The 15,684-nt window shown below is 39.1% G+C and overlaps 1 protein-coding gene across 3 annotated transcripts; it reads right to left on the bottom strand.

The window, feature by feature from the left end:
- Positions 1–332: 332 nt before the first annotated feature.
- Positions 333–13,937, bottom strand: LOC140135554 (neurotrypsin-like). 3 transcript variants are annotated; one of them, XM_072157091.1, is made up of 6 exons: positions 13,632–13,937; positions 10,990–11,315; positions 9,539–9,885; positions 8,143–8,512; positions 3,884–4,553; positions 333–2,013 (listed from the first exon to the last, which is right to left on the bottom strand). In XM_072157091.1, exons 4-5 carry the CDS (start codon positions 8,468–8,470, stop codon positions 4,000–4,002), a joined length of 882 nt encoding a protein of 293 aa, XP_072013192.1. In that variant the 5' UTR covers positions 8,471–8,512; positions 9,539–9,885; positions 10,990–11,315; positions 13,632–13,937; the 3' UTR covers positions 333–2,013; positions 3,884–3,999. The 3 variants fall into 2 exon arrangements, with proteins under 3 accessions (XP_072013192.1, XP_072013194.1, XP_072013193.1); XM_072157092.1 differs by lacking the exon at positions 333–2,013 and having other exon boundaries at positions 3,859–4,553.
- Between the last annotated feature and the right edge of the window lie 1,747 nt (positions 13,938–15,684).

Here is a 15,684-nt window from a genome sequence, read left to right as displayed (position 1 = left end):
TACTTTCTGCTTTTTGGCTGTCAACAGCTGGTAATTACAATGCAATAGATTATGGGGAGTGGTAATACAATGTCTGAATCAACCGGCATTTTGGAAATAAGCATTTTTTGTGGATATCTAATGAACCATGTCCTAAAAAGAGGATGCTACAATCACGAAATACCCCTTCAGGGGCGGATTTAGGGGGGGGCGCGCCCCCTCTATTTTTGACTAGCAAAGGGTGCGGTAACTTAAAAATACAAAATTGTAAGAATTTTTTAAAAGGAACAAATTCGCCATGAACAGCAAACAATGGGCCAAAACCGTTGAGTTTTCGAGGGGTAACCCCTTTAACACATTTTTTTCGTGTCGACCAAAAGGCGCCCCCTTTATCAAAAATTCCTGGATCCGACCCTGCCCTTTGAAGAGTTGGTCTAGGTACCCAGAGGTCCTGGGTTCCAATTCTGAAGATATCATATGCTTCCCATAATGCATTTCTTCCATTTCAATTTTCTGTACTGATTTACTATGTATAGTGCAACATGGGTCGATAATGACAAAATGTCCCTCAATGAACATAACACATCTAGATCTTGCAAAATGTGTTTAATTCTTGACTACCGACCCATGATTAGCAGTCTATTCTCAAAATGAAACAAAGGGAACCTGTACAAAAACATCGAAGCATGGGTAGCATTAAGGCCCGAAAGTCGGGGTTGTTTTCCTGTGTTTTTCTCTCCCGAGCTTGCAGAAAATCCAAATACATGGAGTGAAAATTAAATCTCGGGGGTGAAAAATCCCCTGCATGGAAGTGTCATTTGATGTAATGAGGTGATGCATCATGTTGCAAAGGATTATGGGAAGACTAAGATATTTTCTCTGATTCTGACCAGTCAAGAAGGAACATTTCATGGCCTACTTGAGGGAAAGAAATTACAAGGATTTGATTTGGTGGCAAAATTATAACAAAATCTCTAACTCAGTCATGACATGGTGGTCTAGCAAAAATGGATGCATCAGTGACAGCATTAATGATATCAAAGACAGGCCTACCCTGAGAATAAGCTGATAAAGAGCTTCAACTTCCTCATTGCTGATGTATTTGACATGTTTTGTTGCAATCATGTGCCCATTTTCCCTTCAATTCAGTATTTGTGCCAGATTGTGAACAAACTTGCAGGGATCATATAGGCATATCTCTGTGGCAATGAGGATAACAGAGGTGGGAATACAACCAATTATTGGAAAATATTGACCCTTTGCACGGTCATCTCAAAACGAGGCTCTACCCGTATAAAAGTTGGTGTTAAGTTTGTATACGCCTTTCATACGCATGCGTTAATTATCATGTACAATGTTGCTAGAGAAGCACAAACAAAAAAGCACCTTTTGTGCAGGACTTTGTCGGGAGAACCTTGTTAGCAATATGGCGGATCCGTGCAAATGGTGAACACCCCTGTCAGAATGGCAATTCGAATTACATAATCAGGTTTGCTTAAAGTTGATATAAAGTCCTAGTACGGTTCAAAAATTCCTGCCGAACTTCGGGATATTTCACTATTGCATGTCTATAAGATGGTGGCGGCTCTCCATCATCGTCATCATCTCTGTCACCAACTCCATTGCACTCATAACTCTCTTCCACAGTACTACTAGATATGGGGAAATCTTGAGGGTTCTCTATAACATTGATATAAGATGGTGGCGGCCGAGGGGATAATAATGAGGGGGCTACTAACGTCGGTATCCTTCTCCCGTTCATTTCATAGGTTGCCCTCCATTGTCTTCTTTCGCCTTCTAGGGTTGATTGCGTTCGGTGTACTCTGGCAGACCAGAGGTCACTCCCAGACACCCCATTGTGTCGTCTTGGCATAGTAACATGCCAGCAGAAGATCCTGTTCATGAGAGCTGGCCACCACTCAGATGGTGAGCGATAACAGCGGCATTTGTAGAAACAACATACGGCAAAGCAGAAGAATGTAGATAAACATATTATAAATAATATGCCATATGCTATAAGATAGTTTATGTCATCTGGATGCACAAATAAAAAAGAACAAAATATATCAGATAATACGTTATAGATGTTAAGAGATATAATGAACACAAAACCTTATACTATTTTAAAGTCTTTACATAGCTCTGGAATTAAATGAGGGGGATTTAACCCTCTGGACACTACTGGTCATCTAACAGCATTTCTGATTGGATGATAACTTGAAATGCTCATTTCAATTGCCAATTTATATGACTAGGCTTTAAAACTTTTTATGGTAAAACTTGCATTTGCAGTTGATTATATTAATACCCTCCTTGATTGGTTCAAAATTGGACACAATATTCATGATTGGTTCAAAATTGGACACAATATTCATTTTGGCCAATCGGCAGGTAGTTCTTATAGGGTTAAATCTTATTTATACTCTCATCAATTTTGCAAACATTGTTACATGCGAGCAGCCACGACATACATTTATGTACCTGCTCCCATGAAATGGGGTGCGCTCCCGGGGCTGCACTTAGCTAAGCTGGTGGTGGAGGTATCGGATAATTCTAAATTCCTATAAACTATAAATCTACAACAGCTAGGTAACCATCTTAAACAGCTGATCAAAGCAGGATACAGATCTCAGGGGGGGGGAGCACTTCAATATGAAATGGATATAGGTGTAGGGCTGGCACTTTCACAGTAAAGGGCAATCGGTGATAGCAATATCAACAAAATATGGGGTCATTGGGTGAGAGACAAACTGTATGGATCTAAATTAGGGGGCATTGGGTGAGAATATGACCTTTTTTAAAATGGGGTCTTAAGGGCTGGGGTATGAACGTTTGGACAGTATTTATTTTGGGACATTAGAGCACATCAGACATATCAAATTGCATTCTGAATACGAAGAATGTCATTCTGATATCAAATAATTTTGATTTTTGAAATTCGCAATTTAATACACATTTTATGGCAAATCATTAAAATCGATATTTTGATATTTAACAGTACTTGAAGTAAACTTTATAAATCTGATGATTTATACTTAAAGTGTATGTAGGTGGGATGAAAAGCCGACGATCAATTGAAAATTTTGACCTTTCATTATTGAAGATATGGATTTTTTTCCCCAAAACACCAAAAAAATTAGGTCTTTTGGGAAAAAATCCATATCTTCAATATGAAAGGTCAAAATTTTCAATTGACCGTCGGCTTTTCCTCCCTGCTACATACACTTTAAGAATATATCATTAGATTTATATAATTTACTTTGAGGACTGTTATATATCAAAAATTCGAAAAATATTAAATTTTTATAATTTGTCATAAACTTTGTATTATATTGTGATTTTCAAAAATTGAAAATTATTTGGTATCAGAAAGACATGCTTCGTATTCAGAATGCACTTCGATAGGTCTGAGGTGCTCTCATGTCCCACAAAAAAGACTGTCGAAACGCAATAAACACTCATTTTAGATCCCTTAAGTTGAGAGCAAAAAGAAGCCTAAAAAATAAATGGCTTTGTTATTTCAAAAGAAATAACAAAAGCAATGATAATAATAATACTTTAATTTTATACGGCACAATACATCAAGCGATTACAAAGCGCTTTACAGCAATAAAACAAAGATATAAATGTCACCTCCACAGTGGGAGTGCCCCCAGAGGTACTGATCTGTGATTTATATGGTGCTAATAACACCCTATTTGCTACTTGCACGGTTCCACCATTATGCACTATGTGGGGAGAGCCTCGAACTGGCAGCATACATGAAAGGAAGAATTATGTAACCTTACACAGAACATTATGACTAGTTCAATTCCCATTCATGTATGCTGCCAGTTCGAGGCTCTCCCCGCACATAGTGCATAATGGCGAACCGCAAGTAGCTAATACTGGCATTCAGACAAACCTTCATATGGTGGTTGATAAGGTAAAGGCAGGATGCCTCTACAGCTGACCACAGCAGGGTATTGATCCATAGATCTGTTACATTTATATGGTGCTGATAACACCCTATACTGGCATTTAGACAAACAACCTTACCTTCATATGGTGGTTGATAAGGTAAAGGCAGGATGCCTCTACAGCTGACCACAGCAGGGTACCGATCCATAGATCTGTTACATTTATATGGTGCTGATAACACCCTATACTGGCATTTAGACAAACAACCTTACCTTCATATGGTGGTTGATAAGGTAAAGGCAGGATGCCTCTACAGCTGACCACAGCAGGGTACTGATCCATAGATCTATTACATTTATATGGTGCTGATAACACCATATATTGGCATTCAGACAACTGTTTTTCCGTCCCATTACACCTGACATCACTCAATAAGAAATCCATACTTTCTGGATCAGAATCGAACAGCAATTCTGCTCTAATGTCCAATGAAGCGTATGCAAATTCTAGTTCTTGACATATGATGTTGGCTGCTTCAATATTTGGCCATGCTTGTATGTGTGAATCGGATGATGAATTCCGGTCAGCGCAGATTGCCCACCAATGTCCATCTGAATAAACTTCTACTCTACCTTCATAGTACTTTGTACCCCCTGATAGCCTTACTGGTAGCTCTACAGTGGAATAGAAATAAAAAAACCGATGTGTTAACCATTGTCTTATCAAGTAGTGCCCTGCAGTGCAACCAACAATCCGAAATACCCTGTGTATCAGATTGTAAGGATCGCAGATGTCAGGATTTAAAAAAATCGATATGCCACTCAATATGAATCAAAATCAAAATTAAATTTTATCATAATTTTACTGTTTTTTAATTTGTTGCTGGCATGAAAAACTCCTTTCTTCTTGGGACCCCAGTAGTAGAGTATCATCACATGACCTAGGACAATTGCGCAATTTCAGTTCTTTTTTCCTCATGTTTCATTTTTTTTTCATTATGATTGGCAACATGGATATATTAATTTATTCCAGAAAGTGATATCGGCAAATTTCGTTATTATTGGATAGTTGATTTATTGATTATTATTGATATATCAACCATCCTTACCAAATTGTATCATTTTCAAATTTTATGGGTCGGTGGATCGGGGGCACATATTAATGGGTTGAGCCGATTAGGGGTGAGTTCTTGCCAAGTTGATATGGATGTCTAATGAAGACAAAGTTGTACCCCCTACACAACAAAACACTGATTATGGGCCAAACACCTTACAAAACACAAAAGCCAACACTGATAACTCTAAACCAACCTCTCAAAGCATATTAAATCTCAATCCATCTGAAGAAAGCCTCTTCAAGAAAGGCTTAGAATTTTGTCCTCGACCCATTTTGATCGTAATGAGTTTTGCAGAAGAATGAGACTTAAGGCATATTTTGGTATTAAGGCACTTAATTCAAACAAACCAATGACAGAGACCACTTACTATATTTGAAGCTGGTCTTAAGTTAGATTTTGAAAAGAGCACTTGGAATCCCCAATCCAGAATCACTACCTGGAAAACCATCTGGATAGCATTTGTAATTTATCTCTAAATAACGAGAGACCAAAGGACAACATCACTACCGACGAACGACATTCTGTTACAGATCTCATGCACAATCATGAAATTGTGATTAAACCTGCTGATAAAGGTGGCAGCATTGTCATCATGGACAGGAATGCCTACATTGAAGAAAAGATGAGGCAGCTCTCCTATACAGCTGCTTAACAACTCCTTGATGGGGACCCAACTAAAGAACATCTTCAACTTGTGAAAAGAAATGTCTCCAAAATGAAATTTGAAGACAAAATCAGGAAAGGTCTAATTCCCAAGGATGCGACATGTCCAAATCTATATCTTCTTCCGAAGATTCATAAAGAAAATATCCGGGCCCACAGATCGCTTCCGGCTGTTGCTGCCCGACATATCAGATATCACATCTGGTTGATTTCCATCTTAGGCCCTGGCAAAACAAACCGCTTCCTATATCCACGATACTACACACTTCATTTAAAATATCATAAATGACCTCAACTTTGGTCTCGCCCATCCTCCACCCCTGCACGTACCAAAGTGGTTGAGATGCATCACAGTCAGGCTGGGGGTCACATGGTGGCTCACAAGGTCAGTAGTATGTGGTCCAGGATGGAGGCCAAAGTTCATATAAACCTACTAGAACTATAGGCGGTCTTCAGATCCCTTCAGAGCTTTGAAGCAGAAGTTCAAGGGAAGTCTATACTGATCAAAACAGACAACTCCAAGGTTGTGGCATACATCAATCGGCAGGGGGGCGTAAATCTCCTACCTTTGCCTCCACACAAGAGAGGTACTACGTTGGAGCATTCAACGGAATATAACTTTATTCGCAGAACACATTCTTGGGAAACTGAACACACTAGCAGACACCCTGTCTCGGGGTGTGTCTCTGAATCCGACCGAATGGACGCTATCTCCTCAGATAGCTCAATCTTTGTTCGGGGAAATATTCCAATCATCAATAGATCTCTTTGCGTCGACAAGGAATCACAAACTACCAGTGTACTGCTCCAGAACGCAGGAAAAAAGAGCCCAAGCGATAGATTCTCTTTCGTTATCTTGGGTGGGAATGGCGGCTTACGCATTTCCCCAGATATCTCTGATTGCATGAGTCCTCCAGAAAATAGAGAGGGAGGACTGTCTAGTCCTGCTGATTGCACCATTCTGGCCTCGCTAGCACTGGTTCCACAGCCTAATGTCGCTAATAGTGGATCAACCACTGATCCTTCCTCTGATTCCGGATCTTCTTCGGATGCCGGGACTGATAGTCCAATTCCACGACCTGGGTCACCTGCATCTGACTGCATGGCCGCTGTCGCGGAACGCTTCCAGGAGGAAGGCTTTTCTAAGGAGGCTGCCAAATTGGCAGCCGCAGGTAGAAGAAAATCAACATACAGAGTATACTCTGCACATCTACAACCCTTCTACAAGTGGTGTAAAAGAAGGAAAGTTACTCCAAATAAAGCCCCTATTGGAGTAGTCGCAGATTTTCTACAAGCTAGATTTAATAATGTTCTGCAAGTTACTACTGTCAAGGGCTACAGATCTGCCATTCAGGCAGTCCATCAAGGCTTTCCTGACGGATCTTCAGTTGGTAGCAATAAAACCTTCATCATCTTATTGAAGGTATGTTTATTAGGAGACCACCTGCTAGGAAGATCATGCTGTCCTGGGATCTTCCTACTGTCCTGGAATTTCTGAGAGGTCCTCTATTTGAACCACCTCAGGCGGCATCTCACGGGACCTAACTCTGAAAACAGTCTTTCTGATTGCTCTGGCTTTGGGCAGGCACTGCTCTGAACTTCAGGCACTAGCTATATAGGCAAGAACATCGTTTTCAGTGACCGAGGGGTGACCTTGTACATTTGCCCAGGCTTTCTGGCAAAAATTGAGAGATCTAATTTTTCAGCTTTCCTGTGTTTTTCCCTCCTCTGAACCCTCACTCTATACATCGTAAAGATTGTTTGAAATGTCCAGTTCGGATACTCAGATGGTACATTGATCGCACTAGCCTAGTGCGCATCATTAAGGCAAAAGCAATTCAGCAATTATTTGTCACATCGCAGAAAAATGTTAAGCCAGCAGCCAAAGCGACTTTGGCTGGATGGCTCGTTGATGTAAGCAGGAAAGCAAAGGCAGTGACAGGGGAGGTCCCACCCTCTGCACACTCAACACGGTCAATATCGGCGTCATGGGCCCTTGTGTCCTCCAGAAGCGACACACAAACATGGCAGAGTCGGTACTCTTTGGTTTTACATCGTTGGTTTCTACAGAGAGGTGGAGGTCACCTAAGTAGTTTTTTTTTGCTTAATTGGATGGGCCATTGTGACATGATCTACTCCATGGGGGCTAAAGGAGGCATGTTTGAAAATTGAGTTACTATAATTACTACCTTATACAAACATTAAGCTATCAAATACTGAACACACCAAAGGTTTTGCATACTTAAGATTTAAATTAAATCAGGTCAACCTGACATACCTATTTTGACGGATTTAACCGACGCTATGCGACTGAAACCTTCAGTCTTCAGCTGGGTTGTGATGCAAATGACCTTGGTTCTAAAGTTGTGTGATGTCTATTTTGTTATGTATTTTATTGTTTTTTACTCCATGGACCAGATTGTGTAACATATTGCTTTTAAAACACCACCAACATAAAATTAATAACAAAGAAAGAAACAAACCTGGTCTGTTATGTTGAGCTAAATAATATTCATATGAATCGTTACTGCAGAACACCCCAGCATCCTTGTAATACGGACAATCCAACGGTTTCACAGTGTCAAACGCACAGTCAGCTAAGCTTGACTCGGTTCCTGTACAGTTTACTCCATTAATATCGCCACCAAATTTGCGAAACTCCCTCATCAAAAAGAGTACGAGGTGCAACTGCAAGTGATAACCCGAAGTTGTAGTCCATCTGACGGCAAACAACTTTCGCATCTTCATCGTCCCAGTTATCGTTACAAATACGCCAAAAAAGATTGTTGTGAAACACATGAACATGGCCATGGCTTTTCTTGCGATTGCTGAATTCAATTTCAATGCTGGTCCCTATAGATTGAAATACAGAAATAGTAATAGTAAAATGTTTATCATTTAATGACACAGATATTGCTTTTCCTATACGCTGGCAAAGTGATGTAACAATCAGATTACCTTAGCAATAGGGTAAAACAAGTTTTGAATATACCACACTTCATTAGTACGTTCACGCTGTACCTCTGTATTGAACCATATCATGCTGATCACTCGCACCTGTAAGATTAGTATCTTTGTAAATGTAATGGTAATGTGTTCAAACTATGATTGCAGATATACACGTGATGAGTGCAATCTGCTTGTAGTGCAGCGTGATATATTCAAAATTGTTTTACCCTATTGCTATGGTAGTTAATCTGATTATTACATCACTTCGCCAGCGAATTCAGCAAACTCTTTGCGAGTAGTAATTTTGTGTTTGTATATGAAACAAGAAATATACAATAACAAAGTCACTCCCTCCCTGTATTTTCAATATTAGGCTATTCCAGTTGATATCCATCCACCCCAATGGAAGACATGACTTAAATGGACTGAAGAAATTACCTTGATTAGGCTATTCCAATTAAAATCCATCCACCCCTTATGGAGGACTTGACCTTAATCTTTCTCTAAGGAGTATTAATTTCAAATGGGCTTACCTAAATGGGTAATCCATTTGAAATCTATACCCCTGTGTGGGAGATTAAAGTCATGCATGTCTTCCATATTGGTGTATGGATTTCATCTGGAATAGTCCATGTCCTAATGTGTAGATTGCTCAAATATCAACAAAAGCAAGTAATTTTGCTAAGGAAGTTGTGATAGGGAGGGGGCAGTGTTTACTCAGAGGCTTTATGTCACAATTTTGACCCAGTGAAAATTATATTTGACGCACATAAATTTGCAATGCTGTATTACAATTAGTCAATTTACTAATTATCAAGCCAAAATCGGGGCAATTTTGGGGAAATTGCTTCATTTGGCGACTCAATTTCCAAAGAGAGTAAACACTGGAGGGGGTAAATATATATTATTACCAATCTTTCTATATCTCACCTATTGGTGGTGCTGATAAGTTACTGCATACGACACCCGCATCCTCAAGATGATCACAATTATGAATTCCTATCCCTAGATGATCACACAGAACAAGATTCTCTTCTTCACGCCAGTACATTGCACATCATCCAACTCTATGCGGCCTTGTCCTTCTCCAAAGAACCTGTAGTATTTTGCCTCTAAGGCATAGTGGAATCCCAACTGACGACAAACAACAAATGCATCCACTAAGTCCAAAGGATCGTCGCATACTGTGCCCCATTTGCCGCCAACAAATACTTCAACACGACCCTGAGATGAATTGAAGCCATCTTGTAATCTGATGCTATATGATGGAGTGCCACCTGTAGGATAGAAAAAAATAAATTAAATGACAACTTCAAGGTCCAACATACAGTCAGGGGGTGCAGGACAATCCCACTTCAAAGGTGCCCTGTTTGTTGGGCTTTGAAGACCACCTTTTCAGCATCTCCCTCAGCCAATGCCCCCAATTTAGCTCAATTGTTTTACAAACTCATGCTCTGTCACCTTTAAGACTTAAAAGCCACAAAGGTCAGATATTTTCACATTGTGTTTTGTACCTCACACTGAGGCCTATACCAATTTGTACCTCACATTGAGGCATATGCCAAAATAATTAGATTCCCAAATTTTGAGTTTAGTAGTAATAAGTACACTAGCGGTTTTGATATTAGAAGCAAAAACATGTTTCACAATGTTCATATTATATACAGAGCGCATACACCCCGTCAGTCGGAAACACTGTCAATCCGAACCCCCGTCAGTCCGAAAATCTAATTGAAAAAGACGTCAACCCTAACCCTAGCCCAAACCCTAGCCTAATTTCCATTAGATTTTTAGGACTGACGGTGGTTCGGATTGAGAGTGTTTTGGACTGACGGGAGACCCCATACAGAGCAGTATGAATGGTAACCACTATGGGGACAAGGCTATCACATTTTCATTCATAACACCTAAACAGAACATATTTCAAACTTTAATGTCACTGGGAATTTGGGATAAATATTAATATCTCCATTTTCGTAGGACAAAGTGTTGGGATGAGGCTGTCGATCTGGTTGCGGCAACTCCTTTAAAGTTTCTTAAAATATAAAATCCATTTTAAGCCAATCTGAAGCAATTCAATATTCCAGACTTGTTTCAAAATCTGAAATATAGCTATCTTAGGGACCATTCACAAACACTTGTAAGGGGGGGCCTGGTGCAAAAAAAGGGGCCCTGAAAAGTTTTGACTCTCCTAAGGGGGACCATGAAAAAAATGACCACAAATTTTCCTGGAAAATTAAGTTTATATGCTTTTCTATGGATTGACCTATAAACTGAAACTTTTGAGGTCTGTAAAGGGGGGCTCCCAAAAAATTTTTGCGATGAATTTTTTTTTGCATCAGGCCCCCCCCCCTTACAAGTGTTTGTGAATGGTCCCTTACCTTTTTGCCTATCTTCACTGCACACAACTGATGCCGGTGAGCCATTGCAATAATATCCAAGAGACATGTCACATGCCCATATTGACACCTCACTTCCACTACAAACAAGACTGCTGATCATATAACCAAAACTATCATCCTTCAACTTATCTAGATAGCCTGAGTCAGAGAACGCCTCTGGTAACCCAAACCCTTACAGATAGCATGGGCTTCATTCATATCCCAGTTTCTTCCATTATTACATATATATCCCCACACTCCGTGATAATATACTAGTACATATCCAATGGATTCATGTACAGAACCAACTAGTCGAACATCAAAATCTGAGCGGAAAAAAAGACAAGAACTTGCTGTCAACTCGTATTTTTACCAGTACCACTAGCTATACCATTTTCCCCTCTGATGTGGCAGTGACGTCAACACATTATAAAGCAGCTGGTTTGCTGGCACATCTATGTGGCATCTTTAAGCGTGTATGTGTGTACAAACTGTACATCAGCGCTTTGAGCGAACACTAGCGATTTGACGCTGTCAGTGGCGTAACCGGGGTGGGGGGCAACGTACCCCGGGCACCACCCTTAGGGGGGCGCCAAATTGACCAATTCAGCATTGATTCTCGCGCCTCCAGAACATTTTAAGACCGATATTCAACTTCTAGTAACCAAAATTCATTAGTGGTAGGCCTTATTTGTCTAAAATTTCGTGAGCTCTGCGGCGCAATTATTTCTAGAATGAGAGGAGCATTATTTATCCTTAGTGCTGCGTGCCACAAACTGTAGCTACGCCACTGCCCGCGTCTAAGGTACTCTCTGGTAGAGTTGGGGGGTTAGGGGTGCCAAATTTGTTTCTTGCCCGGGCGCTACCAACCCTAGTTACGCCACTGGACGCTGTGCCCAATGGAATGCACACTGATGTCACTGCCACATCATGGTATACCAAGTGGGAAAGTTACCCAACATTCTTGTTCACTGGCTGTGGTCTAGATTGTAAGCAGACCTTAAGCTAGGATTTATTTGTTGGGGGCAGACAGGTCAGGATTTACCATAGGGCCAGATGGGCCGGGTCCAGGGCCCCCAAATTTTGGGGCCCCAAAATTGCCCTGTGCAGTGTGCATTTTCCATTTTAGCCAAAAATACTACGTTTTGGGCCAAAATAGGGTACAAAAATACAACATTTTGCACTGGCCTGTTATATAGCAAATTTCAGCTTCAATTTAGCCTAAAATAGTCTAAATTTGAAATTTGTCCAAAAAAACCCAAAAAACTTGGCCACTTGAGGGCACATGCATTCCTCACGGTGCGTTGGGGGCCTCCAATTTTGGCCTGGCCCAGGGCCCCAAAAAAGGTAAATCCGGCCCTGGGTGCAGAAACTCCAAATGTGGGTCTTACATGCACAACATGGATTTAACTCCCTAAAATTGCCTGGGATTATTTTGAACAGTTTAACATGAAAAGAGGTAACTTGTCATCTGGGATTTTTGAAATGAAAAAAAAATAGCAAAAAACAAGGAAAAAAACAAGTATTGACAAAGTTAAAGCCCCATTCAAATACATGCAGCAATTTTTTCTACTTAAATAGAGAAATTAGAGATTCATATAAAATGTCTTATTTTGTCTTTAATACAGGGCTTTAAACTAGCAGGCTCTGTTAGCATATCTGTAACCTATCCTATTAAAGTGTAAAAATCCAAATTTTGATTGATTTTTACAATCCTCTGATGAAGCAAATTACTGAGTGGGCCTTTAGGTTGGACCCTCTATTCACTCTGCTATGAATATTTCTCATAATTCCTAGACTTCTCCGTAGCCCACTTGCCCATTGTGCATATTCTGACTATTGCATTTAAGCTTAAAACTCTGATTTAATTTATTTGTGCACAATTGATAGATTTTCACACCTGATCTTTAGTTCAGTCACCGTACTCCCTCTGTTTGTTAGCTTCCCAAGTGGACTACTGACTTTGACTTGCAGTTAACATTTTTAACACGGGACTCTATGGAGAGTTAGGCCAATTTCAGTTAGGCCAATTTCTGGCCTAACTAGAATTGGTCATGATGTAATGCATCTTTAAATGAATCTGGCTTGTGATTGGTCACCCAGATCTCGTTATTGTTTAGTTCCTCCGGGCACGTGTCATTACCATTAACTATACTTGGTACACGACGATCTATGGAATGCGGCGCTTTTGTGCTGGTGCGAAAGTTGGTGGATGAATGTACGCATCTAGCGCCAGATTGTACCACCATCCTTTGTGCATGTGGTTAGATTTGATTGATAAACAAGTATGATTGACAGTGTGTTTTAGAGAACGAAGTCCCGAGGCAAAGTTCTGCTTAAAAGTCAAAGTACATAGTCAAATATTTTAATTGGGGCTTCTCGAATAAACTGGTAGATTCCAAAATCAGAATTGTTCAGTATTAAAGTGAACCATTATTCAAGATATGTTGCATTCAATAACATAAGTATACTTACTTTTATTGTCACTAATTATATAAACTCTTTATGACCATTTTACTATTAATTATAATACACATCAGTATAATTTTGAGCTCCAACAGGATGCGTTCATCATGATTAATAATAACATATTTTTATTTAAATCAAAATTCGACTATGGCATAGTCTACATAACTCCTTACCCATAGGTGCTCCAACAAAAGATGAAGCACTACAGACAACTTTAGCATGGCGACATTCACCAACAACCTCCACCTTGCATCTGTTAATCACATCAGTAGTATCAGGACAATGTATGCGATCGCTAGCCCGCTTCAACAAGTACCTCTTGTGATGCCACAGATGCGTACCTGAAACCAAGTTGTCTGCATATCATGTCTGCGATGGTAAAATTCCATTGATCACCACAAACGGATCCCCAGTTGCCACCAAAGAAGAGTTCTACTCTTCCTCCTGAGGCAGTTGAGTCTCCTACTAGCCTCACTGAAAAATCTATATGATGAAAGAAAAGAAAATATTATTTAATACATGTACATAACAGTTTATCATTTAGTTGATAAGAATTCTGCAATCTCATTGGTCAAACACCACCTAGATAAAAATCTGTATTACCTGCGTACTCCTCATTAATATACAGACAGGTAATATTTTCCGTATTACCTACGTAGTCCTAACATTTAACATTTTTAAAATAAATTAAACAAGAGCACCAATGGTGCTGTAGCTCATTTTCCCTAATTAAATATGCAAATTAGCTAATTAATATGCTTAACATTTGAGTATTTTTTGTTTATATCAGTTACTTTGTACCAAGTTTTGAATTTCTATGATCTTCACACAAAAACCGATTACACCTGTCGCACCTTAATATAAAGCAGGGCCAAATTTTTGAGCTGCGTAGTCAATAAGATAACAATAATGTTAATTGGACCACTAAGTACTTATCTTGGAGACAAACAACTGGGTGAGAAGGAAAACAAGAAACAATTATATTGAGGGTTTAGGACCATACACTGCAAACCCAAAGTGCCTATATTTCAGCAGATCCTCTAAAATTGGTTTGGCAGTAACATTACTAAATATAGGCACAAATTTAGACCACTATTTGGGGAGTATACAATCCAGAAGATCAGATTTCAAATGTAGTCTGATAAATAGACTCAAAATTAGACATAGTGTCTAATTTTGAGCCCAAAACAGCATAGGGTGCATTTCACACATGGGTGGTTCTGGAATAAGAAGCAAACATGGGTATCATTATGGGCTCTTATAAATCATTGCAAAGGAGCAATTTCAATGGTGATGTTATTAATAGTAATTTTAACAGTAATTTTACATATAGTTGTACAACAATCAACATTGAATAATAGTTAGTGATCTTCAGAAAAAGTGTAAAACAAACCATTTGGGCTGGTAAATTGGGAGGGAGCTAGCAGACCATGAATGTATAAAATGTTAACATAAAACGTCTTTTGTTATGATGTGAAGGGTTGATATGAAAACAGGGAAAATCTGTTCCAACTGACCAGCAGGGAACCAAAGGATAAGCAATTGATAAGATTATAAAAAATCAGGGAAAATATGACACAACCTCCAATGGGGGAATATCATAAACGAATAAAGTTAAAACTCTTTTCTCCGTCTTTTAACTTTGTTTATACATTTTGTGTTATTTCCCCATTGGAAATTGATGTTGTGTCATATTTCCCTGTTTTTAATACTCATTCTTTCATTTCTCTTGACAATTTTTCATTTGCCCGCCCTATTCCTTTTAAAGGAATTTTTATTAATGCTATTTTCATTTACAGCCTATTATAGATCTGTAGTTACAGCCCTTTAAACATGAGTGTATTTTTTTAAAAATCAGATTGTATGATCATCTACTGTTTGGAATTAGGGTATTTGCTCCACACATAATTCCATTATCTCTGTTGCTCAGTCATTTTATTGATATTGATACAACAACTTGACCTAACAAGTAGGTGTTAATATGTTAAAAAGACACAGAGTCTGGACATTAATTTCTTCTATGCTAATAGTCAATTGATTAAATTTCCTTGCATTTCTGGTTTATATTTACAGTGTACATGATCTGTGCAAGACCAATTAAGCCATTACATGTTGAGCATTTAATGTGTTAATTGAAACACTAAACCATTGTGGTGGATATATTATGCTATATTATCTTACACTTCCCATAATGCATTTCTTCCATTTCAATATTCTGTACTGATT

This window comes from Amphiura filiformis, chromosome 16, assembly GCF_039555335.1.
Source record: "Amphiura filiformis chromosome 16, Afil_fr2py, whole genome shotgun sequence".
NCBI classification, from domain to species: Eukaryota; Metazoa; Echinodermata; class Ophiuroidea; order Amphilepidida; family Amphiuridae; genus Amphiura; species Amphiura filiformis.
Note: the sequence above shows the minus strand (reverse complement) of the source record. Positions and strands in the feature narration are given on the sequence as shown.

Excerpts from the sequence above, each read along its gene's own strand:
- LOC140135554 (XM_072157091.1), bottom strand. The coding sequence starts at position 8,470 with ATGGCCATGTTCATGTGTTTCACAACAATCTTTTTTGGCGTATTTGTA. Across the intron at positions 4,554-8,142 it reads AGCTCAACATAACAGACCAG|AGCTACCAGTAAGGCTATCA; the intron begins GTTTGTTTCTTT and ends ATTCCACTGTAG.